This window comes from Primulina huaijiensis, chromosome 6 (genome assembly GCF_012295235.1).
Source record: "Primulina huaijiensis isolate GDHJ02 chromosome 6, ASM1229523v2, whole genome shotgun sequence".
Lineage (NCBI taxonomy): Eukaryota > Viridiplantae > Streptophyta > Magnoliopsida > Lamiales > Gesneriaceae > Primulina > Primulina huaijiensis.
Window position 1 is genome coordinate 20,906,332 of NC_133311.1, and position 22,860 is coordinate 20,929,191.

At 35.1% G+C, this 22,860-nt stretch overlaps 5 protein-coding genes across 5 annotated transcripts; 2 read left to right on the forward strand and 3 right to left on the reverse strand.

Annotated features, from left to right (window-relative positions):
• The first annotated feature begins 762 nt into the window (after positions 1–762).
• LOC140979366 (uncharacterized) lies at positions 763–2,230 on the forward strand. The gene is made up of 2 exons (XM_073444729.1): positions 763–1,037; positions 1,137–2,230. Exon 2 carries the CDS (start codon positions 1,157–1,159, stop codon positions 2,030–2,032), a length of 876 nt encoding a protein of 291 aa, XP_073300830.1. The 5' UTR covers positions 763–1,037; positions 1,137–1,156; the 3' UTR covers positions 2,033–2,230.
• Positions 2,231–6,849: 4,619 nt separating this feature from the next.
• On the forward strand, positions 6,850–8,511 carry LOC140978186 (squamosa promoter-binding protein 1-like). Its single transcript, XM_073443036.1, has 2 exons — positions 6,850–7,317; positions 8,278–8,511. The coding sequence occupies exons 1-2, from the start codon at positions 7,016–7,018 to the stop codon at positions 8,378–8,380; spliced, it is 405 nt and encodes a 134-aa protein (XP_073299137.1). The 5' UTR covers positions 6,850–7,015; the 3' UTR covers positions 8,381–8,511.
• A 633-nt stretch (positions 8,512–9,144) lies between these two features.
• On the reverse strand, positions 9,145–15,094 carry LOC140978184 (glyoxysomal processing protease, glyoxysomal). The gene is made up of 15 exons (XM_073443034.1): positions 14,734–15,094; positions 14,391–14,437; positions 14,174–14,321; positions 14,004–14,051; positions 13,818–13,898; positions 13,389–13,532; positions 12,806–12,931; positions 12,561–12,661; positions 12,175–12,260; positions 12,001–12,095; positions 11,579–11,672; positions 11,054–11,494; positions 10,369–10,564; positions 9,994–10,085; positions 9,145–9,773 (listed from the first exon to the last, which is right to left on the reverse strand). Exons 1-15 carry the CDS (start codon positions 14,797–14,799, stop codon positions 9,514–9,516), a joined length of 2,025 nt encoding a protein of 674 aa, XP_073299135.1. The 5' UTR covers positions 14,800–15,094; the 3' UTR covers positions 9,145–9,513.
• A 1,616-nt stretch (positions 15,095–16,710) lies between these two features.
• On the reverse strand, positions 16,711–17,690 carry LOC140978185 (auxin-repressed 12.5 kDa protein-like). Its single transcript, XM_073443035.1, has 3 exons — positions 17,453–17,690; positions 17,120–17,357; positions 16,711–17,019 (listed from the first exon to the last, which is right to left on the reverse strand). Exons 1-3 carry the CDS (start codon positions 17,592–17,594, stop codon positions 16,980–16,982), a joined length of 420 nt encoding a protein of 139 aa, XP_073299136.1. The 5' UTR covers positions 17,595–17,690; the 3' UTR covers positions 16,711–16,979.
• A 2,047-nt stretch (positions 17,691–19,737) lies between these two features.
• LOC140978190 (protein DEHYDRATION-INDUCED 19-like) lies at positions 19,738–22,393 on the reverse strand. The gene is made up of 5 exons (XM_073443038.1): positions 22,036–22,393; positions 21,798–21,937; positions 20,892–20,969; positions 20,495–20,787; positions 19,738–19,894 (listed from the first exon to the last, which is right to left on the reverse strand). The coding sequence occupies exons 1-5, from the start codon at positions 22,127–22,129 to the stop codon at positions 19,786–19,788; spliced, it is 714 nt and encodes a 237-aa protein (XP_073299139.1). The 5' UTR covers positions 22,130–22,393; the 3' UTR covers positions 19,738–19,785.
• Between the last annotated feature and the right edge of the window lie 467 nt (positions 22,394–22,860).

Here is a 22,860-nt window from a genome sequence, read left to right on the forward strand (position 1 = left end):
TATATATATACACACACACACTATTGGTTCATCAATTGGACAGCATTTGTATGAGATACTTAGACTTTATCTTCCAACCATAGCCATGTTTTAAAACTATTTAAACAACCTTTTTTATATCATTACATTACTTGCAACATGTTTTATGAAGCGATTTAATAATATTAATTTCACAATAGTGCGCATTATAGAGCAAAATTCACTACTCGACTTCGAAACATCTCCACGTACAATTATCGGAGTGGACTGGAAATCTGATTGCGATTTCAAAGAATCGTGGCTTTTCTTAGAACTTTCCGAATCAATTCGATTAATTTCGTGACAATTAATTTGAACCGATATATGTTTTTTTTTTTAAAGTTATCGATTTTTCTATTGCCTAAACAATTTGATCTGATTCTGATTTTATCATACGACTCGATGTGTGACATGGGAAAATTAACTATAATACATTTAATTTGATATATATTACGTGATCATTTATATCAAATGAAATAGCTCCGTGGGAAATAAATTTTTTAATATGATTTTTTTGTAAGCGCATGCTGAAATTAAATAAATTTTTATTTTATATACAAAGTTTGAATTTTTGTTAATGGAGTGAGCCAAATAACCGGTTCACCGTTCTCCACAAATTAAGACGATACTAATTAAGTCTGTATTTTCTTTTTCTTTTTCTTTTTGCTGCAAAAAAAAAAAAAAAAAGTTCATTAAACATAGAAAATGGCAGGTGTCTCTTCTCCGTTAATTCTCTCTCTCAGCTTTGACTTTTATTTTCTCTCTTACTTCAAGTAACCTACTTTTCATTTAGGACGACACTAAAATCTGTTCAGATTTCTTAGGTTTCAACACCAGATTGCAACATAGATTTTGGTCTTAAATTTTCTTTGCCCTTTTTAAGATTACAGAGAAAATTAAATTATCAACTGTACATGCAAGATATATTCCCTCATGAACATCCCACACTCGATTTCAGATTCTCGTAATCCCAACAAAAAAATCTTGATTACATGCATATCCCTAGCGTTGAATAATCTGTAAGTTAATCTCGAATGCAGTAAAAGCTTCTACACTCAAATCCCTTTGATCGAAGCCCTATACGCGGATTGTTATATATAGGCCTTGTTTCTGCACAGTTTTCTTGGTTCATTCAGACATGGAGAAAACCAGGAGTGAAGGGGATTTGAAGCAGGAAGAAGATCAGCAGCAGCCAGTTCCCAGGCGGCTTATGGCGCCAGTGAACCACCAAGAACACCCAATTCCGCCGCCCAAGAAATGCCCTCGGTGTGACTCAGGTAACACCAAGTTTTGTTATTACAACAATTACAGCCTCTCGCAGCCCCGATATTTCTGCAAATCTTGCCGGAGGTACTGGACACACGGCGGAGCACTGAGGAATGTACCCGTCGGCGGTGGTTTCCGGAAGAACAAGCGCCCGAAGCCCTCGTACGCGGCTGCGAGCAGCGGTGAGCCTCCGAGAACCGAATCTTCATCGCCAGCTATAACGACCCATAATCCTACGGGTATGATTTCGGGTCAATCCATCATGCCTTTCCCTCCGGCAATTCCACCCATGAGTTCTTTCTACTCCGGAGGTCCGTTCTTGTCATCTTTGGCTGCCATGCAATCTTTTGTGCAGCGGCCAATGATCGGAACCAGTCAAGGCGGCGCGGCAGTGAATTTGGCTAGCAGCAGCCGATTCGGCGGGGGAGGCCCTTCTGGAGGTTTCGGAAATGCTGCGCCTCTTCCAGGGATTTATCTTCCATCCTTGAAATCGCAGGTGCCGCAACAATTTAATGCGCAAAATGAATTTTATCGATCGCAACAAAGCTTGGTCAATCCTTCAAACCCTGTGCTGAATTCTTGGACCCAAACTGTCATTAACAGCAAAGCCGCCAATTTATCATCAGCGAACCCCAGTTTCTGGGCTGGCAGTACTGGCGACATCACCGGAGATCATACCGTCGGTACTTCCATGAATCCAAATCCTTGGTTTGATAATGATCTTCCAGGATATGATCCATCTCAATAAATTTAATAACCATGCAACATGCCAACAATAGCGTACTATACAAATAAATTAAATATATAGATTTTCTTTCCAATTTTCCGAGTTTTTGTATACAAACAATATAATCCTATATTTATATAACATACTCAAAAAAAAAGTAAAATAATGTTTATATAGACGCATCATGTATAATGAAGTTGTGGGTTTTAAACTTTATTGGAAAAGATTTGAAAGAGTTGGGTTATATATCCTATATTTAGTACTTGATGATTATTAATACAATGCGAGTTTAACTGCTTTTTTCGCTTTAATTATTCGACATTAATTATTGTCTGTTTGAGTTACTGCACAAATCAATTAAAAGAGATGGTGTTTCTCGATTTTTACTAGTTCATAACATGACTAGCTAGCTAGGGTTTTGTGCAGTGTAAAAAGGTTTAAAAGATGAGTAAATTTTGTCAAGCATGCATGGATATATTCTTTTATGTGATATCTATATGTCAACAGTTTGCTGAAACTTATTTCGAAAATTGTTTTATGTAAATTTAACATATAGATGCATAAAAAATTAAAACTCAATGTACTAAATCTAGAATTTTTCCGTATATTTTTTTTCGAAAAAAATTTAATTCCAACCTCGCCAAAAACGTAAATTTGTCCTTGCGACACAATTCTTTTGTCTACATAGCAACGAAATGGCGCAATTTTGCAAAGAAAAGGGTTATTCATATGAAACTTATATTTCTCTCTCAATACGATATTAACAATTTCAGAATTGAATTAAAAAAAAAAACTTTCATTTATATACAGACAATTAGCTTGATGATATATAATATTTACGTTCGCACCGAAAGGTGTACATGAAACAAATGGATCCAAACAAAGTTTAAATAATGCAAAGTAACATTTACACGGATGTTGGGCCATTTTCATTATAATAAAGAAAGACAACAAAATTCCCCATCTTTTTCCATACAAAAGTTGTCGAGCACTATACGGTTTTGATTGTGGACTAGTGCTTAATGTTTTTTTAGTGTAAAAATATCAATTTGCTTGGACAAATGATGGGTACTTGTCAGGACGTAACCAGAAATTTTTTACCTGATGTATAGTTTTTTTTTATATATAAAATTATAAATATGAGCAATTTATAAAGCACGATCTTAACTTAGAATTAAAAAAAAAAAAAAAAAAAAAAAAAAAAAACACACACACACAAAAAATACACAATAAAATATATTATAATCCTAAGTAAGTAGTACTATGCTATTATAATGAGAAAAACACTTTTATAGTAAATTTAGCAAATTTGAAAATTTTGCTTGAGTTAAATTGAGCCTCAAATAATTGAATGGAAAAGACTTAATTTCAAATTTTTATTATTTTTTAAGGCAAAAATTTGTGTTAGAGGGTCTCACCGGTCGTATTTTGTGAGACGGATCTTTTATTTAGGTCATCCATGAAAAATTTTATTTTTTATGCTAAGAGTATTATTTTTATTGTGAATATCGATAGGATTGACATGTCTCACAAATAAAGATTCGTGAAACCGTCTCACAAGATATCTACTCATTTTTTAAAGGTAATTGGATGGAAAAAGACCTAATTCTAAGTGGGCTTTTAAGCCTTATACATAACATGATATATTTAAATTTATACATATATTAAAGTGAGCTAGAAATTCTCTATCAAGCTAAAGCCCCCACACATCCATGCATTATCCACTCTATCTAGCTAGCCTATGGCTACGATCGTCTTCCTACGTGGAATTTAGCTATTTAATTTTCAGGATTTCAAAAATGTTTCGTGTGGCTTTAGCTAATTAATTTTTAAAAATAAATTACATGACTTTTATTACATTTAAAATTAAAATTGAATAATTTTATTTAATTTGCCCTGTTATATCCGCGTGGGTAAAAATCTCGACCCGTATATATTGGACCGGGACTAAATTTGAGTAGCCCATTAAGCTGGTATTAAATATATTGGGCCCAATGTTCATATGTAAGTCATAGCCTAACCAATTATCTAAGCCAACAATTAAGGGTTCGCTTGGTTTGTAGGACGTGATAGTTGAATGATTAATAATTTGATTGATAAATGTTTGATAGGATAAGATATCTAATTTGGGTTGTATATAATATCATGTGTGGTGCAAATTTAAGAAGAGTGATAAAATCATAACAAACTTATTAATGACCAAAATACCCTTAAATGTTATATTTTAATTTATTTGCCATAACTGTTCACTTCTTCCCTAAGCTACTGTTTGTTTCCCAAAAAATCTGACGGGAAATGAAAACTCTCTCCACATTGTTCTTCCTTCAAGATCGTAAGGCGAGGTCAGATCCGTGAAAAAAATAACGACAACAGAACACTACTAGGATATGTTCAATACATTTGTACCAAAATACGTCAACGTGAAACACAAATTGTTCATCACTCGATAGTTTTCCACATGTTTATCTACTCTGAAATACGTTATGCGTGAGATACAAAATCAATAATCACACATAGCTTCAAAGCTGTATTTTCTCGAGTTTTACCTTCGAATAATCTTCAAATTTCTACAGATCGGACTTAGAAATGAGGATTTTTGGTTCACCACTTTCCATTTTTAAGCTACTGCGCAGCCATCGGTTCTTCAGAAGAAAGAAGGACAATCGCATGTCTGTAGGCCACTTGCAATTTTTTATTTTACAAACAAGGGTATTTTGATCAATAAACTTTAAGAGTGCAGCCGGATAAATATTATCCACATTGAATGCATGGATTTATTCTCCAAGGAAAGCAGTAAAATTTGTCTAGCTAATAGTCAATATCAAATATATAAATGAAAGCAAACAAAAGATTACTAAACAATCACACCTTAATAATGCTTACCAAACTGGGCCTAAATGGTACGAGTTGATGGAAACGGGTCGTTAGCTATTACTGTTGAATGAAAGAACTTAAGTATAGGTAAAATAATCAATTTATTCTTTTAAGTTTTTATGTTTGTCTTTTTGTCCACTCGCTTGTTAAAATTGTGTTATAGTAATGTAACTTCGTGTTTTGTTGGTATTATTTCGTTGTTGCGCTTATGCAACACCAGAAAATATTGATGTACATTAGAAAATGCTGACATTTTATTAAAAAATTGATTATATTTATGTCGTTACGTAAACAACACCGGTTACATATGATTGAAAACTAACAAAAAGTAAAGCTACATGACTAAAACATAACTTTGATAAATTAGAGAACAAAAAACATCATCACAACTTAGATAATTAAATTGGTTATGTTCCCTTAATTATTATATGCACAGTTTCTCAAAAAACAACAAATTTAGTTTTATTTAAAGATTTCACACCAAAGCCCTATGTTTGTCATGGACGTTCATGGCAATTTATGATGACAAAATAAGCAAGATTTGTTAGTTTCTTGTAATGTGCTAATGATATCCCTAAATTACACGGTGACAACAATTCAGATACACCCCATATTGAAAACCATCATTTAAAATTCATGGTGGAAGCTGAAATATATAAAATAAGCTCAGAGTTCTACACATTTNTATTAAACCTTCGGCTAACACATAAATATATCAATCACGACAAATTCTGTGCGATATGCTTGCACACCCTGAGTGCCTGTGCTTTGGCCGATATATTCGTTAACGTGCAGTGCAGCTCCAGAATAATTAAAAGCACATAGATCAGTGTCATAAATCAACGAAACAGCTGTCCTAGTACAAGGAGTGGACCAAACAAGAAGCGAAGGAATATAGTTAGCAATGTACTGAGCTAAGGATTTGGATATGTGTACAACCTATGTATTATGGATGAACATAAAACAGTTTCACAGCAAAAGCAAAGGTGCCCACTTTGCCTCACGTCCATTGGCTGCACTAAATCCAGCATAAAGACGTTACTGTACTAGGGAAAATGGAGGTATACCAGGTGGCAATCCAAGATTGGTGCATGATTCTTTTATTACTTGTACTTTCTTGCTTTCCAGCCATGCAGTCCCCCAAAAAAAGTTGAGCCAAACTTCCCACCTAGAAATCACAATGAAATAGTTACTGCATTAGTGAAAAGTTGGCTGGTGAAATCATGGTCATCCCACTGTGCGCAAGGCATCTAGTGTGACTCGAACTGATAACTTGGCCCTAGTCCCTAGAGTCCAACTATCGATCATACCTCTTGAATCCAAGTGCTTTTTGGAATCTAAAGGTGGAGTTCCATTGTTGAGGAAGGGTATTGATGACGGCAAGCGATCCTGGAGAGAGATCAAATCTGCATGGTATCAAAAACTCGGATCGAAATCTCTCCATTAGAACAGAGTAGACAAAAGTATTTGCTGATGTTAAGAAAGACTAATCTAACAGACAATTTGTAGCAACAGCAAAACCACCAAACTAGCATCATATCGCCACTCTTAGTACCAATCTTAAGAATCAGTAGGATACAATCCTGCTTTTTGTTGGTCCAGTCTCTAGTTTTTCTATCTCTTGTATAGTGATTTACCTTTTCTACACGGTTGAGATCAGGTTTTCACATCAATATTAGCAAATGCAAACACAAGACAATGACATATCGATTACCTTAATTTACTTAATATTCTTCATATATGTACGAAGAACAGCAAATCATGATAAACGCATGTGCGGCCAATGCTCTATGAAGTTTTTAGCAGTCACCATGCAATCTCAAAAGATAATGTGGTATATTCACGGCAGAGTTTTAAGTTTGATTGAAAAGCTAAGATTGGTTTCAATTGTTTTGTGAACCATACCAAATAATAAAATTATTACACACATTAACCTCGCAATCCTACAACACATTATTAGACTAGACATTGAAGGGGGTGGGGGTGAAGAATGGTACAGTGGTCCTATCATATTCTTGCTTTCATTTTCAACATCATTTCACGTTTCAATATCATATTTTCTTCACCTAAAATCATCTGGTTCCACTTGAGCAAACACACCTTTCTCCCAACTTCTCCATCGCCAAAAAAATGGAAACAAACAGAGATGAAGGAAAGAGGATGATCAAAGTACCCGGATATGACGAGGATGGTGAAGAAGAAAGAGAAGCCGGCGAGGATAACAAGAAAAAACGAGGTTCGAGTTCATCAGGAAGAAAGGCATCGAGCTCGGAAGGATCAGCACAGAAGACTTGTCAGGTGGAAGACTGCACTGTTGACATGACTAATGCCAAGCCCTACCATCGCCGGCATAAAGTTTGTGAATTTCATGCCAAGGCTCCAGTAGTTCTTATTTTTGGGCTCCATCAACGATTCTGCCAGCAGTGCAGCAGGTTCAATTCCTAATATTTAAAATTATTGTTTATACGTGTGCATTTCGAAATAAAAGACTAGCTTGGTTTCATTATTCCTGGTATAAGATTGACCTGAAAAAGTATAAGTTTTCAGCAAATAGGAAATTAGCACATTTAAATTATCACAAGTAGCGAATTGAAAATAATGAACACATTAACAGAGAAGCATAGATTTGCTAAGGGCATTGCATTCCATTGATTAAAGGTAGACACTATTAAGAGAGCAATTCATTTTTCTGAGCATCACACAAGGAAACATCACAATGATGTAAAAGATACAAGATTCTGATTTTTGAGGAAAAACCAATGAAAAAACAGCAGTTCCGGAAGGTTATTTTCTGCAAACAGACTTCATCCGATTAAATTCCACATAAACACGTAGTCCATCATCTGTGATATCGATTTATTATGCATCGTTATAACACAAACCCACAATCATTTAAAATGTCTGTTCAGTACACAATGCATTGAGTTATCATGTAAACTAATTAGCATAACTGGCATCGTGAGTATTAAATCATCTTGACGATTTCAGCTTGTCTCCGCAGAGAAGTTGTCAATTCGAATTGATATCAAGACTGCAATGAAACAGTGACTCCATCTCCTTCTTAGCCACCTTTTAAGAGATCGAAAAGACAAGCGATAACATCCTTGCATGTGTCTTACCATATAATCAGAAAATATTGACATTACTGGAAAAGTATGATAGCTTATTTCTAAAGATGTCGATATTAAATGATAGACACATATCCACTAATCTCACGCCATTTTATTGTTGAAAATATAAACTTTGCATTTTCTACAGTACCCTTTTCACTATGTGTACTTGAATACTTCGAATAAGTTATCTGAATGGAAACCAATTTAGGCAGGATAGGGTGAATCCATGATGCAGGGCTTAATCGTTAACCTTCATTTTGTGGCTGCCACCTTCTGCAGGTTCCATGAGTTGTCGGAGTTTGATGAAGCTAAAAGAAGTTGCCGCAGGCGTTTAGCAGGACATAATGAGCGCCGCCGCAAGAGCTCATCAGATTCCCACTGACAACAGACACTAAAAGGTCACTAGATTCGATCGAAACCAATGAATATCATCAAAGTTGAACTATCTCTGAACTTTTCAAGAATGCAAAATTCAAGTTATGATCACTTGAATGCTCTCTGTCTTCTGTCAATTGCTGGATTTCTAATTCTAAATTGAACGAGTAAGTACTTAAAAAAATGAATTTGATGGCCAATGTTTACGTTGNTTTTTTTTTTTTTTTTTTTTTTTTTTTTTTTTTAAATTCTAGAAGTTGTAGTTGGGCCATAACCATTACCACCAAAATGCCCGTAAAACTTGTCATTGCGCGCACATCTTGCTCGTCGGTCCCCATATCAAGCAAATATGATCAATAGCCCGATCGAGATCACTCCACACCAAGTCGAGTCCTCGCCATTATGAACAGTTGTACGAAAGTTAGTTAAAATTTAAACATTAATAAACCAATATATCAACTCCGGATCTTATTGTGAGACGTATATCTTATTTAGGTCATCCATGAAAAAATATTACTTTTTATGCTAAGAGTATTACTTTTTATTGTGAATATCGGTAAAATTGACCCGTCTCACAAATAAAAATTCGTGAAACCGTCTCACAAGAGACCTACTCCTTGATAATTTATGAATAAACTTACTTTGTTAATAATTACTAAAAATTGGGGATAAAGTGGGAACGGGTGCAGCACCAAAAACCTGATCCAGTCCAACCTATCAAAAAACAGAAGAAAAGATTTGACTTAGGATTTGAAACGACGTCCAATCCCCAATCCAAGTGTATTTCAAATATATAGCAATTACGGCCAAAAGATTTGAAATATATCCGACATAAATTCGTCCAATCAATTAAATAAATTTGAAAATCTCGAAGATAACTAAATTAACACAAATGGATAGGGACAAGTTTACAATTTATTCCAAAAAAAATATAAATAAGACACGCAGCATAACACAGGTCATACGGAGCAATATGTGCTGCTTAACAGGAAATGTATGATATACTGTATGAATGCATTACAGGACAAGATTGCCCTCGGGAGAATACGAAATGTTGATTCTTCAGTCTCGGAAGTATAATGTGCTTTCAGCATATTGTATATCACCAGTCATCTGCTCAAACAGCGTTTACCCAGACCATCACAACTTACTGCGCATGAGTTCACTGGAATAGCTGCTGGTTGTGGGCTGCGCCATATTTTTCAACTTGTCTCTTTCTGCCACAAATTTGGAAAATCGAGAACCCTTTGTTACTTTGCCATTGTCTTCTGTGGGGATTTGAGATGACTTGGGTAATAAGGGTGTTGGCTTTGGATACAGTGGTGGCATCAATGCCCATACAGAAGAAAGGTGTTCATTTGGCTTGTCAAGTTCTTCCAAAATCCGAAAGTCCTGCAAATCTGAATAATGGGATCATATATTATTACATTTAACCAGAAAATTCAGTCGCTTAGGAAGTCAATAATAAGAGTAAGACATTGAAATCTTTTACAGGAGCATCGTTCAAGCGACACCCTTGTTCATTTCCTGGAATTTATTTGGTTGATCCATGCCCGTTTCACATTTTCACCACCAGTAGTTTCTCAGATGCTAGATTGGGTACTCAAGAAAGAGAGTAACCTTTGGAGAACTCAAAAACCGGCTCCAGAGCAGCACACGGGATGCTGAAGTTCAAATGTGGTATGACAGTCCCTCCACCATGCTTAGCGTTGCTATGGCAACATGAACAACTAAAAGTTAGATATCAAGCTCAATCATTCTACAAGAAGGAAACACTCAACAACATGCATGGATGTCAAAACCAGAGTGTACAAATATACAAGCGTTTGTGCATATTTACATAGATGGAAGATAAGGGAGAGGAGAAAGATTTGGATCAGGGAATATAAAGTCCCACAATGACTGCAATCTAAAACGGATTTTTATATTTACCAAGAAAGGCATACCAGGTGTTGCTCGTATTGTTTATACAATATCACATAAAATTTTCATTACCTAGTGACAAGACCAATCATGCAACCATCTGAATTGACAACAGCACCACCACTACTGCCAGGATGCACCGTAGCTGTTGTTTCAAGCATAGCTGGAAAATGCTTTTGTAAATTAGGTTCGTAGGAACCATGCTTCCAAGCCCCCTTTGCTTCAATCACTTTGGCTATCACACCAAAGCAGACAGATGGCAGGAAGTCTATAGAACTCATAAAACATGGAACCGTGTAAATAAACTGCAATCGAAACTAAAATGATAAAAGAGAATGACATCAACATAGCTTGACATAATTATCAAGCGACGTCCAAGAGGTACATCAAAATGGTAATTGCTTCAAATAGAGAATTCTGCCCCTTGTGTTGAAATGAAATCTTGAAGTGGTGGCTCACCCGATTAGCAAACACACAATTGAAATAAAGTAACTCTTTATTGCACAAGAGAAATGGTCAACTGAGAATGCTCACAACACCAACAAGACATGCATTCATTATAGTTTTTACTTCAGAAGAGTAAACAAACCAAATGTATAATGGTAATCAGCGAAAGATTTTCAAACGACACCGTAAACTTTTCTTGAACAACATATCTATACTTGTATAAACACGGTAACAATCCCATCATAATTAACATTCAGATGGCAGAAAAAATGAAGTAATGGAACTGTCATTAAGACTATATGGAACTTACCACATCGTGGTCCAAAAAGCCCGTGCCCAATTACATATGCCTTTGATCCAGGCGAAGGACAACTGAAGTCCATCGCTATAGGACAAAGTTGATCAGGACAAAGTTGATCAGAAGCAAACTCAATCTGCAGCAATGCAATATCTAAAGGCCCTTTTGATATATAAACTATGCTAGCATCAGTCCACAGCCAAGGGTTCTTAAAATCTAATCGCACACGTATACCCCTTCGGCTTATGACGGTCGAGCTGTGTCTTGACTTAGTCACATTTCTTTCACTGTTTACAGAAGTCTTGCCAAACCTCCATGGCTCCAGGAGATGAGCATTTGTAAGAACCAGACCTTTCTCATTGAGCAAAATACCAGAAGCCCATGATCCATCATCAGTGGTAATAAGACAAATCGAAGCCATCGCCTTCTCAACAGGCGATGGAATCTGGGAACCTGAATGGATATGATAATGCTAATTAGTTAAGAACTCAACTCAGAAACATTTTATTGCCTTCTTGACTACAGTATCCAACTTACCATTGTTCAAGTTGATTCCATCACGAGGAAAAAGAGGCTCATCCTGCAGCAAACCACTGCAAGAAGATGCAATTGCTTCCCATGGAATAACCAGCTGTCAATGAAGGCTACAGTTTTTGTAAAGCAGACATGAAACAATCAAAGACAAATAAGATTGCCTAGGAAACCTGTTAATCTCTATGTTGTGCTTAGCATACTTTAAAAAAATACCCATAATAATTTTAAAAAACATATGCATAAATAGAGTTCACATTTAAAATCTCAAAAGTTCAATGATTTTACAGAAGACCAGCATAAAGTGACATTGTCATACACGATTCATCATTATATATCGAACAAGGAATAGATTCAGTTTTTCTCAGATTTCATTCATATCAAATGAACCAACACCAACATTTGAAAGTCGTGTTTCTCTGGCATACCTGAATCTCAGTACCACCGATTTTTTGTCGCAGTGGTCTAGTCAAAAGACCAACAAATTGAGCTTGTTCATTAAAAACTGGGCTACCTTCCATTCCTGAGATACATAAAGTAACAAAGCTGTCATAAACAACAGGACAAATAGAAACAATAAGACCTTCAGACTAGACACTCACCCGGAAGACACCTAATATCAGCCATCAATAAAGATCTACTGAAGGAACTCGACGGATAGGTGTTGGAAACTGATCCAATTGAAATACTGAATCCCAATGCAACAAGATTAGAAAGAGCATTTCAAATACAAATGGCAATATATCAAGATAACATCATACAGTCATAGGCTACCAGTATGACAGTTTTTTAGTTCAAAAGAGAGCAACCATAAGTACTTAGGATTGCCTAAATTTAAATTCTACAATCAATGCAGTAACAAAGAACGCAGAAACCTTCATATTAGGTCAACAGATATGAATGCATTTAGACATTGCTTTTCAAGATGCAATTACAGGAAAAATAAACAAGAATAGAGGAAAAAACCAAGTAAATAAGCAGCGATTACTTGTCAAAGAAGTGAACAGGAGACAATATGCCAAAAGGAGAACCCATCACTAGAAGAAGATCTCCTCTCTTTGGGACAGACGTTTGCAACTTTGGCAAATTCTGAGGAAAAAAGAAGACTTGCCATCATTTTCAGTGCTTCAGAATAGATTGTAGAAAAAAAAGTAAATTTAATCACAATATATGGAAAGCCTATAACTTGTTAAAGATATGTGATTCCATCAACATAGGGTACAAAATTAATACCATCGTGGACTGTTTTAAGGTAATCGCTAGCAAGGCAATTCTCGTAGCTGATTGCCCCATAAGACTTGGATTACTTGAATCGGTCCCCAGCATAAGCCACTGGCTCTGGGAGGATGAACGCTCAACCTGAAATGATCATTTGACAGTTCCTGTTACATGATACACCATTAATAGTCAAATTGTTCCATTCATTTTAGACGTGTCCAGATATTATCCAGATTGTGGGAGCAAAGTCATTCAAATCGTGCAAAATCACATCCCAAAAGAAATTGAAATATAAATTCAAAGCATGTCAGAACAGAGCATAGTTAAATTTTAACAAACCATGCACTCAAAAAACCTATAAATTTCTATTTTAACCCAAAAAAAATACAGAAATTTCACTAAGTGACAGAGAACATCTAAAAACAATTGTACTATTACCCAATCCTCACATGCCAATGTGACATCTTTGCCCCTTCAAGGTTATGGATATACATTGACAGCATATATATTTCATTTTTATCCTACTATACAAATAGGAAAACTAATAAACAATATTATAATAAGACGGGTAGGCAGATGATGAAATGTGATTATACACCTGCGCACGAGAATTGCCAATAATATGTTGAGGACAACGGCTGTGAGATGCTAGAGACCAACCAACTTCCCAACCATTTTCCATTAAACCACAAGAAGCTTCAATTAGTGACTGAACGGCAGTAGATGATTGAGGAATGTCAACCTTCACAGAAAGTTATCATCAACGAAGCCGCATATTTATAATGCTTTAACAACAATTGAGCAGGAAAATACATGTGACATTATCCCAAACACAGAAGAATATAAATCATGATGAGCATGAAGGTATAATATGCAAGAAAGACTCATGCCATGTGCCTATAAGATTTAATGCTATGGTATTTGCTACCAGTGTAAAAAGGAATGATAAAAAATGGATAGCTTCACGATTCAGATTTCAGAGGCTCACTTAGTTCCTAATTCCACTAGCGATGAATATAATACTTACTATTCCAAGGAGTTCAGCAGGCAACCATGGTAAAGACTCCATGTCTGGCCGGTCATCGTTCTCTTCTGCATCAGATTTCCCCTAGTCATCAAAAAGTACAAAATTTTGAGATCTCCCAAGCGTCCACTCTCATTCACCATCATTATAGATGTTACAGACTAAGAACTTTCTGAGAGTCGATCATACCTCCACCAATACATCAATTTTAGCACCTGGTATCAGATGAGCCTTGCCCTACGAGAAGTAAAGCACCAGTGTTAACAGGGGAAGAAGCTTAAAAATGCCCATGAACAACCCCAAAGAAATATAATACAAGCAATATCTTGGGTGCATGAGAATATGTCAAAAGATCCAACCTGTAATGTGTTGTCCCGATATTGTTTCAATAAAAATGGTTCAATCACAGATGCAGCTGTCAAAACAAATACTGTCCTAGAAGATCTTCCGTCTCCATTGGAACCCATAAAAAGCATTCCAGACGCTGAGAGTGTTGTCCTGCCTGAACTACAACAGCACAATAACATGGTTTCAGTTCAATAAATACATCAAATCACAAGTCCATATACAACTTACTTGTAATGGTGAAATGCCTGATTTCTCATTTTCAAACCCTTTGGGTCCTAATAATCACGAAGAACAAAACATCCATCAACAACACGATAAAAACATTAATTGTTGAGAAAAAAACTACAATGATCATGAAATAAGAAGTTAATAATCCAAAAATCAAAGTTAAAAACAAAATAATATAGAATCATCAAACAGGGGCGAGAATAGCATAAACAGTTCATGAAACGAAGTATAAAAGCAAAAGAATCTTGAAACCTGGAATACAACACAAGAAATTGTCAAGAAAAAAGCTTTATTGGAGCTTTCGCTAGGGCAAAACAAAAAAACAATACAAGGGATGACTTACAGGGCCTTCAACGCGAACCATAACCGCGAAGTTTCGGGCAAAATCAGCAACCTCAGGAAGACCCATGAAGACAATCTTTCAACGAAGTCGCACTGTGATTGGATATTCCCTTGTATTCAATCTAGGTTTGATAGAAAATTAAATGGTTTGGCAGAGCATGGAAGCGTGACGACACAACGGATAGGAGATCGGTTTCCGAAGAGAATATGCAGCCGCCTCCCGCTCCGCCGCCACTATCATTCTTAAACACTTGTTCCACACTTCTGTTCTCGCCTTCTGATGTAGTCCACATTCCATGACATATGAACCATGGGGTTGGAGTTGAGAACTTGGGATATCGTAAGCTTTTTTACGATAATAATCTGAGCCATAAAAAGGTCGGTTGCGGGCTTATGTTAATTGCATTTCAACCCCTGTAATTTCAGTAGCAACTTGCAATGTGGTCTAATATGATTAAGCTTGCGGATGAATCAAAGATAATTTGAATATAAAATTTATTTTTGGCTGAAAAATATTATTAGAAGGTAGAACTAGTTTTCCGTTACAGACAATAGCATCTTATTTTAAAAAAAACGTGTTTCATAACTTTTGTGTAAAATTATATATTATTTTATTATGACATGATATTTATGAATTATTTATTAGATAAGATTTATTGAGATAGTTTGAACTTTTATATAAATTAGAGATAAGTTGGAGAAAAAAACAGAAAAAAATAGAGAGATATTTAATAAATCTTCACCAACAGAATCATCTAACAAATATTACGAAGTGTAAAACTGTTAAAAAAACTTTAGTGTTATATTAACATATCAAGATTAGTTAATATACTATACTCAAATTTAATAATATAGTACAGATTCGTAATTCAACCAACTGGTTTAACTCATCAGTTTCATTCATATAAACTTGTGCATTATAACTCAATCTTATTCGATTTTATAAATTATATATTAATGTTTTTTTTATACTCAAGTGCTCAACTTACGTTGTAACTATTTCGAACAATGTTTTCCATAGCTAAATCTCTTTGCAATCACAGTTCATGTTGACGGGTCACAAGTGAACCAGAAAGCAGATTAAATCCAAAATGTGTTCAACATGTTTAAACATGATTGATTTCAATATTGATCGAAGTTGACTAAATAAACTTTCCCAAGTTGATTATTGAACAAGTATCTATCTATTCGTCCCCACTCAACAGGTATTGTCTTCAAACAATGCTCACACATATGTACTAATTAGAACACGCGATGTGTTTATGTGTTATTTTATTAAAGTTGATCACATAATAATGACCATCTAAACGACAATTTTTTTTTCAACTTTATCATTATATAATACTAATATTATATTTTTGTTTTTTTTTAAATTTGAACACACTTTTATTTTTATTTTTATTTTTATTTTTATTTTTATTTTTATTTTTTCAACAATTCAAATATCAATTTAATTAATTCATAATTACCTTTATATGATATCATAAATATAAATATATATATATATATATATATATATGAATATGTAAATTTTGTACTTAAAAATTTTAAATTACTACCAAACAAATACAATAAAATATGATATTAATAAAATTCTTTTGATTTTATATTTTTTTTCCTTTTGTATGTAATCAAATATCACATGTTAATATTATATTTTTAATATTTTTATGATACAGAAAATAAGTGAACTTGATTTGGGATGTTCAAAAACATATTTTCTCATAGGAACCGACCCAAACTCAAAGTTATAGATATGAGATTTAAAAACAATTTACCCGAAAAATAATGCTAAAAATAAATATAAAAGATATCTCGTGAATCTGTTAAAAAAACAGTCCAGAAAAATCTAACTTCGTAAAGATCGTATTTTTAGCTAGCTATACATGGGGAGAATAAATTATTTTGTTAAAATTTTACATACAATCCCATTCCCAAACGTCAGTTGAACATGATGAGGATCATCCACAAGAAAAAATATATAATTTCAAGGAGCATGAAAATCGACATCCCCACTCATATTATTTTATTATTTATTTATGCTCGCACAAAAGATAGCAGCCAATCTACACCGTCCATAGAGTTTACTACCTCAAGCTGGAAGTCAACTAAGGAAGAAAAGCTAGTTAATTTACAATAATTAAGATAAAACCACGAACACAAGATAATTATTACGGCAAACCAAACTCAAGTTTCTCGCAGGAAATCAAGAAACACGGCTAGTCTATGTACATGCAGTATGCGAATCTACCGATGATGTTTGCTCCTCGTTTCCCCACTGTAAAGCCTGTGATCAAATCATTGATTAAAGTAGAGTAGAGATACTTGTCACTGAAATTGTACGCAACAAAATGATCAGATGGAGAAAATCGAATTCCAATAGTTACCAGTCATAGACAGTGGGAGAATTTGGCTGCGGCCTGTCAAAGTAATTAGCGCCGACATTCTTAGTGGCGAGGTTGCTTCCGGGGTGGAACACGCTCCGCCAAACATTGTCCCTCCGCCCCGCTGTGGGTGAGAGAGTATTCTGAGCCCCCGGAGTCGTGGGCGGGGTTCCGGGGCTTGCCGGCATCGACAGAGACCTCGCGCACTTGCTACTACTACTACTTCCCTCTCCTCCGATATCTGATCATCAACATCGAGACACGCGTACAAACACGGGTTAGTGCACGTTTTTGCTTAAGAAAAAGAAGAAGGGTGGCAGCTGATGATTAACATACCTTTGACGTTCAAGGGATTCGCGAAGTCTTTCTTGAGGTGTTTGAGGCCACGCTCGGGCTGAGGCCCGGCGACAACATCGTCCCAAAGATGATCAAGCAGCACCATTTTCTTGGCTTTGACTCTTCTTCCCAATAGAGTCATCCAAGCAGAAGAATAAATAGAGAGGGTTTTGTTGCCAAAATATCTGATCCAAGTGTAACGTTTCACTATTTCCAGACGGTAAAGGGCCAGGACAAACCGGTAAATCTTGACAAATGGTGTGGTTGATGGAAACAAGGAGTGGAAAAAGAGATTATATGGGTATGGATAAGGATGATTGATGAAGACTTGAAGACAGATGTGGGACTCGGGAGTAGGACAGATGGCTTGAGGAGTTGCTGTCCAATTGTACGTACGTTTCTCATCTATTGGCTCAATTTTCTGTTCATTATAATAAAAAATTTATTTGATTGATTGATTATTTAAATTTTTAAATAAGATATTTGTAATCAAAGTCATATATATTGTGGTCCAACTGATGAGGTAATTGATTCTTTTTTATTTTTGTGTTCTTGTATAAGTCAAAAAATTGGGTGAGACAGTATTACGGATCGTATTTTGTGTGATGAATCTCTTATTTGGATCATCTATGAAAAAGTATTACTTTTTATGTGAAGAATATTGCTTTTTATTGTGAATATTTATAGGATTGACTCGTCTCACAGATAAAGATTCGTGAAATCGTCTCATAAGATATTTATGCTAATTGCAAGGTGCCGGTCGTTAGAGTGTAGGCCCATTACAAGGAGGAATATTAACCCCTCAATTTGCTATTCCTCCTATACATCATATTTATGGCCCATTTGTCCCCAATAATTAACTCTTGTCTATCCTATTTCGTTATCATTATTATCTTCTATCAATCTTATACTTATCCTGTTAACGAGATGCAATAGTGGGCTAACACCTTTGTTCAAATCCAAGTCAAAACAAAGTGGAATTCTCGTATAACCCAAATAAACAACATTAAAGAAAGCAATGTGTAAATACATTCGCAGCCTTAGATACGCACCAAGTCGTTCAAAACCATTACACAAGTTACATTGGAATATTCATCACATATATGTACGTATGTATGTATGTGTATATAAAGTGAATATGACAGTCAACAAGTTCAAATGCTTGATGTTTTTGTCTTGGAATATCCGACATGTTTATCCTTGAATGCATCGGCCAAATCCTGAGGGAAAAAACTTCAAAATTGAGTTATCCATAAAACAAATAGTGAGATAGGCATCTCAATGTCACAATGGCCGGAAGAGAATTAGTACAAATGCACAACAATCCGTATAAAAGAAATACCTAAGTATACACCAACATGCCAAAGAAAATGCCACCAGACTTGCCTGCAGATGTAGCCTTGAGTGAGTCTCTGTCCTTCACAGGGCTCGTATGCATTCAAGACCAGCGTTCGAACCCTGTATAAGAAGGTGCTAAAGTGAAGAAACAAGAGCCAGAGTTCCATGCCCAAACAAGAGATATGAAGAGGGAGAAGACCTCTTTCCCAATCGTCAGTGCTTTATCACACGAGATAACTGCAGTTCTTTCAAATCAATCTCAAGTTGTAAAGCGAATGGAATTAGATGATTTCTTATCACCAATTCAATGCAATCGGAGACGAGCATAACAGATAAACAAAAAGTGTACTGCGAGAAAAAGTTTTAGTCAGAAACTATTTCAGTCATTTGTCAAGCCATGCAATAACTGTCGGGATATCCAGACAACACCATCAGTGAAAGAACGAGCATTATAATAACAAAAGAATATGACCCCAGGCCTCTATCTACTCCATTTTATCACTAGCATTCATTGAATTTTTGCAATAGCTTATTGTTTGTTGTCGAGAGAAATCTCCATTGATATATTTAATAGTCAAATATAAACATTTGTGCAATTAGAACATTTAAGGCACCAAATTAGAATTAATTAGTATTAATTCAGATTTATTATTTTGATTACTAGTATTTTAGTAATTAAATAATAAAATCTGTCACAATAACTTGAAACGATTTAGTGAAATCTTTCGAGTTGATAGTGTCTATTCAGAAAAAATTCGAACGGAGAAATATTTATTCAGAAAAGGTGTTTATTCAGACAATCACATACTTTGACAGAAAATGTTTCAAAATTATAAATATAATTTCATTTTTGAATTGTACAGTACAAATTTCTCTAATTCGATCGAAACAAAATCACATTCTGAAAAATTATTTTCTAACAGGACCTGAACGCCACTCCCACTCCCAATATATATGATCGAAATTAAAGTCTTTCCGAGTACTTGGCTGTTTTGCTAATCAGAGAACAGAGCGGAGACAAGTAAATCTTGGAGAAAGACGGCTCTCCTGGCTGCCTGTTGCGTTCTTTCTTCACGCTCTTCGCGACTCAATGATGAATCCAAACTGCTGCAACAAAGCAGGGAAAGGGTTAGGATAAAATGGTAAATAACTTCGTTAAAGGTCACCATTGGGATAGGGTAGAGCAAATGTCTCTCATCATATAAAAGAAAGAACTTTTTAATTCCATGCCACGTTTTTCAAGGTTTTGTCCCATCAGAATATGAAGGGTATCCCCCTTCCCAGTTTTATGAAGACAGTTTTAGAAAGTGAGAAGAAGTACCAACATTACCATGTTTACACCCTCAGTGTGATTCAATGTCAGGAAGCATATACAATTTCTGCAGACCAACGAACCCATTCCCAATCACTATGTTAAAATCAATTCCCAGGAAATGATAAGTTTTGGTCGTGGAGTCTAGGCAAGCAATTGCCGAGGCAAAGATGATCCACAGGGCACTCGGTCTCCTACATCTACCCTATGTATATACATATTTTTTCTTTCATGCACACAACAGAGTTTTCGCCTCCATAATCTTAACTACTGACAGATTTTCATTTGGTCTCCTATATTAATTTTTCGACCCAACCAGGACAGTTGGCTCATCACAAAGAAAACTAAAGATTTAAAATGTTCAATTTGACAAAGGGAAATTGGCTCTTTACCTCGATTTCCAAACAGATAGTGATGCATCACTTTTTGAGGAGATTTCCTCAATACTCGACATCATAGATTTTGAAATCTCCTCACTTTCAGAACAACCCATAAAGTTCAAAACAAGAGATGACAAGAAAGGATCAGCAACAGCAGCAGCATTGGATGAAGCTGCATTGTTGGATCGGTAAGTGCTGCCTCCAAGAAGTGCCTGAAGATGGGCCTCACGAAGATCCTTACCCAGCAGAGACAGCGCTTGACTGTTTGGAACGGGAACTCTACGCAATCTGCGACGTCTCTGAAAGTGACTGTAAGTTATAGAAATCTTTGACATGGTTTAAGTATAGGAGTGAATAAAATTAAATTATGCAATAATATACTGGAATCTTCTTTTCTCAAAAAGGATATCTTGAATAAGTGTCCGTGTTGTAGAGTTATGTGACTTAACACGTCCCGTGTGACTTTAGCCGAACAAACTGGGCAGATCTGCATGAAATGAATAAATCAAGGTAAGCCAGCCTAGCTCATAATATTTACAACACCAATTAATAATTATCAAAGCACATGAGCCAATTGGCAGTGAACAGAGTTGGTGGCAAGCACACAAAAAATTTCAATTTCTCATGGAATGAAAGAGCATTATCAAATGTGGAAATTGGGATAATTTTGCACGATAAAAAATGAAATACAGGAATCCAGAACTATGAAATCTAACCGAAGACACATGATCAAAATGCAATATCCCTACCATTTGTTAGAGAAACGTGATACAAAATGTTAAAACTGATACCTAGGACACAATACAAGATCAATAAACAAACAAATATTGGTCTGAACACTTAAAAGTTTCGTCTTCCAAAATGTAGTATGTCGTCCTCAACCAGATCACCCTCAAACCAAATCCCAGGTCCTCCACTGCCTCAGTCGCATAATTCCAACTTTATTTTAATGAACAAGGGCTCAACAAATAACTGGTCTAAATTATTAATGTAAGTTGTCCAATCCATCTCAAGAAAAATACCCAAAAATTCTTATATATTTTAAACATTTTTCGTAAGTATCGATGTCATTACAATTGTATCATTGGGTAGTGCCCCTCATTGGTTCTCACTGCAGGGGGGTGTGTGTCAGTGTGTGTGTATTTATATAATTTACAGAAGAAATCGAATTAACCATGAATCAGACTTTCCACAGGATGAAACAAATCTTGAACCAGTTATAAAAAGAAAAACGGGATCAGAACCAAATGTACAAAAGCAATCCAAAATATATATTGAAATACATACACGTACACAAATGCAAAGAGAAACTCACGGCGGGTCTGGATTCACTAGGATGTTCATCTTCAAGATGTGGGCAAAGGGACGCTATATCAAACTCCTCGAAACAATAGGGGCATGGGAAATCGGATCGGATGTCTTCTTCCACCTCGAAACCATCCCTTCCAAATCGATCTACAAAAAAAAAACCAGAAAAAAATGTAAAAGAAAAAAGACTTGCAGATCAAACGAGAGAAGCACAAACACTATAAATTAGATAAAATGAAGCAAACCCGATTGAGAGAAATGCGAGAGATGGTGGTGATTCTGCAGATTAAACTGCCTTTTCGCGGCAGCCAAGCGAGTGGTCCAGAAATCAGAGTCCATGAATTGATTATAATACAAGTAGATCAATAAATTTGATGAAAAAGATACACAGACGGGTCGAAATAAAACACAGTTGAATCACAGAAATATATTTAGAAGGTGCTGTTGTTTTTTATTCCCGAAAAAGAAATAATAAATGGTATATTTCTTGTTTTAGAATGAATCGATTATGGAATTGGCTCTAAGAATCATTTGGAAGCTGGAGCTCTTTTGACTTTTTCTTCATGTTTGTGCATGTATATGTGTCCGATGGGTTCCCAAAATCAGACAAAATAATTTCGCTGTTGTGAGGTGGATAATATGTGTATTTTCAACCAATTTTCATTTTTTTTATTAAAAATTAAACTTAAATCATACCAAATATGATTAAGATAAGAATATTTTATGTATATCGTAATTAAAGAGTTATCATTAAAAAAAAATAGCTTATTTTATTTTTTCAATTAATAAATATGAATAAATAAGATAAATTGATAACCAAATCAGACAGACCAGCTATGATTGTCATATTCTGTATAAATATTATTTTATCATTCATATATATAATTCTATCGATATAGTATTATTTTTAAAAAATGTATAAAATCACACAAACGATTAATTTTAAATACATTATGTGTAATATTACGAATCAAATAATTTTTGTTTTATTATATTGAAATATCGTTTTAAAAAATATTTATTTAAAACACCAAAACATCTAATTGGGCCTTAGTATAGTCCATATTGTT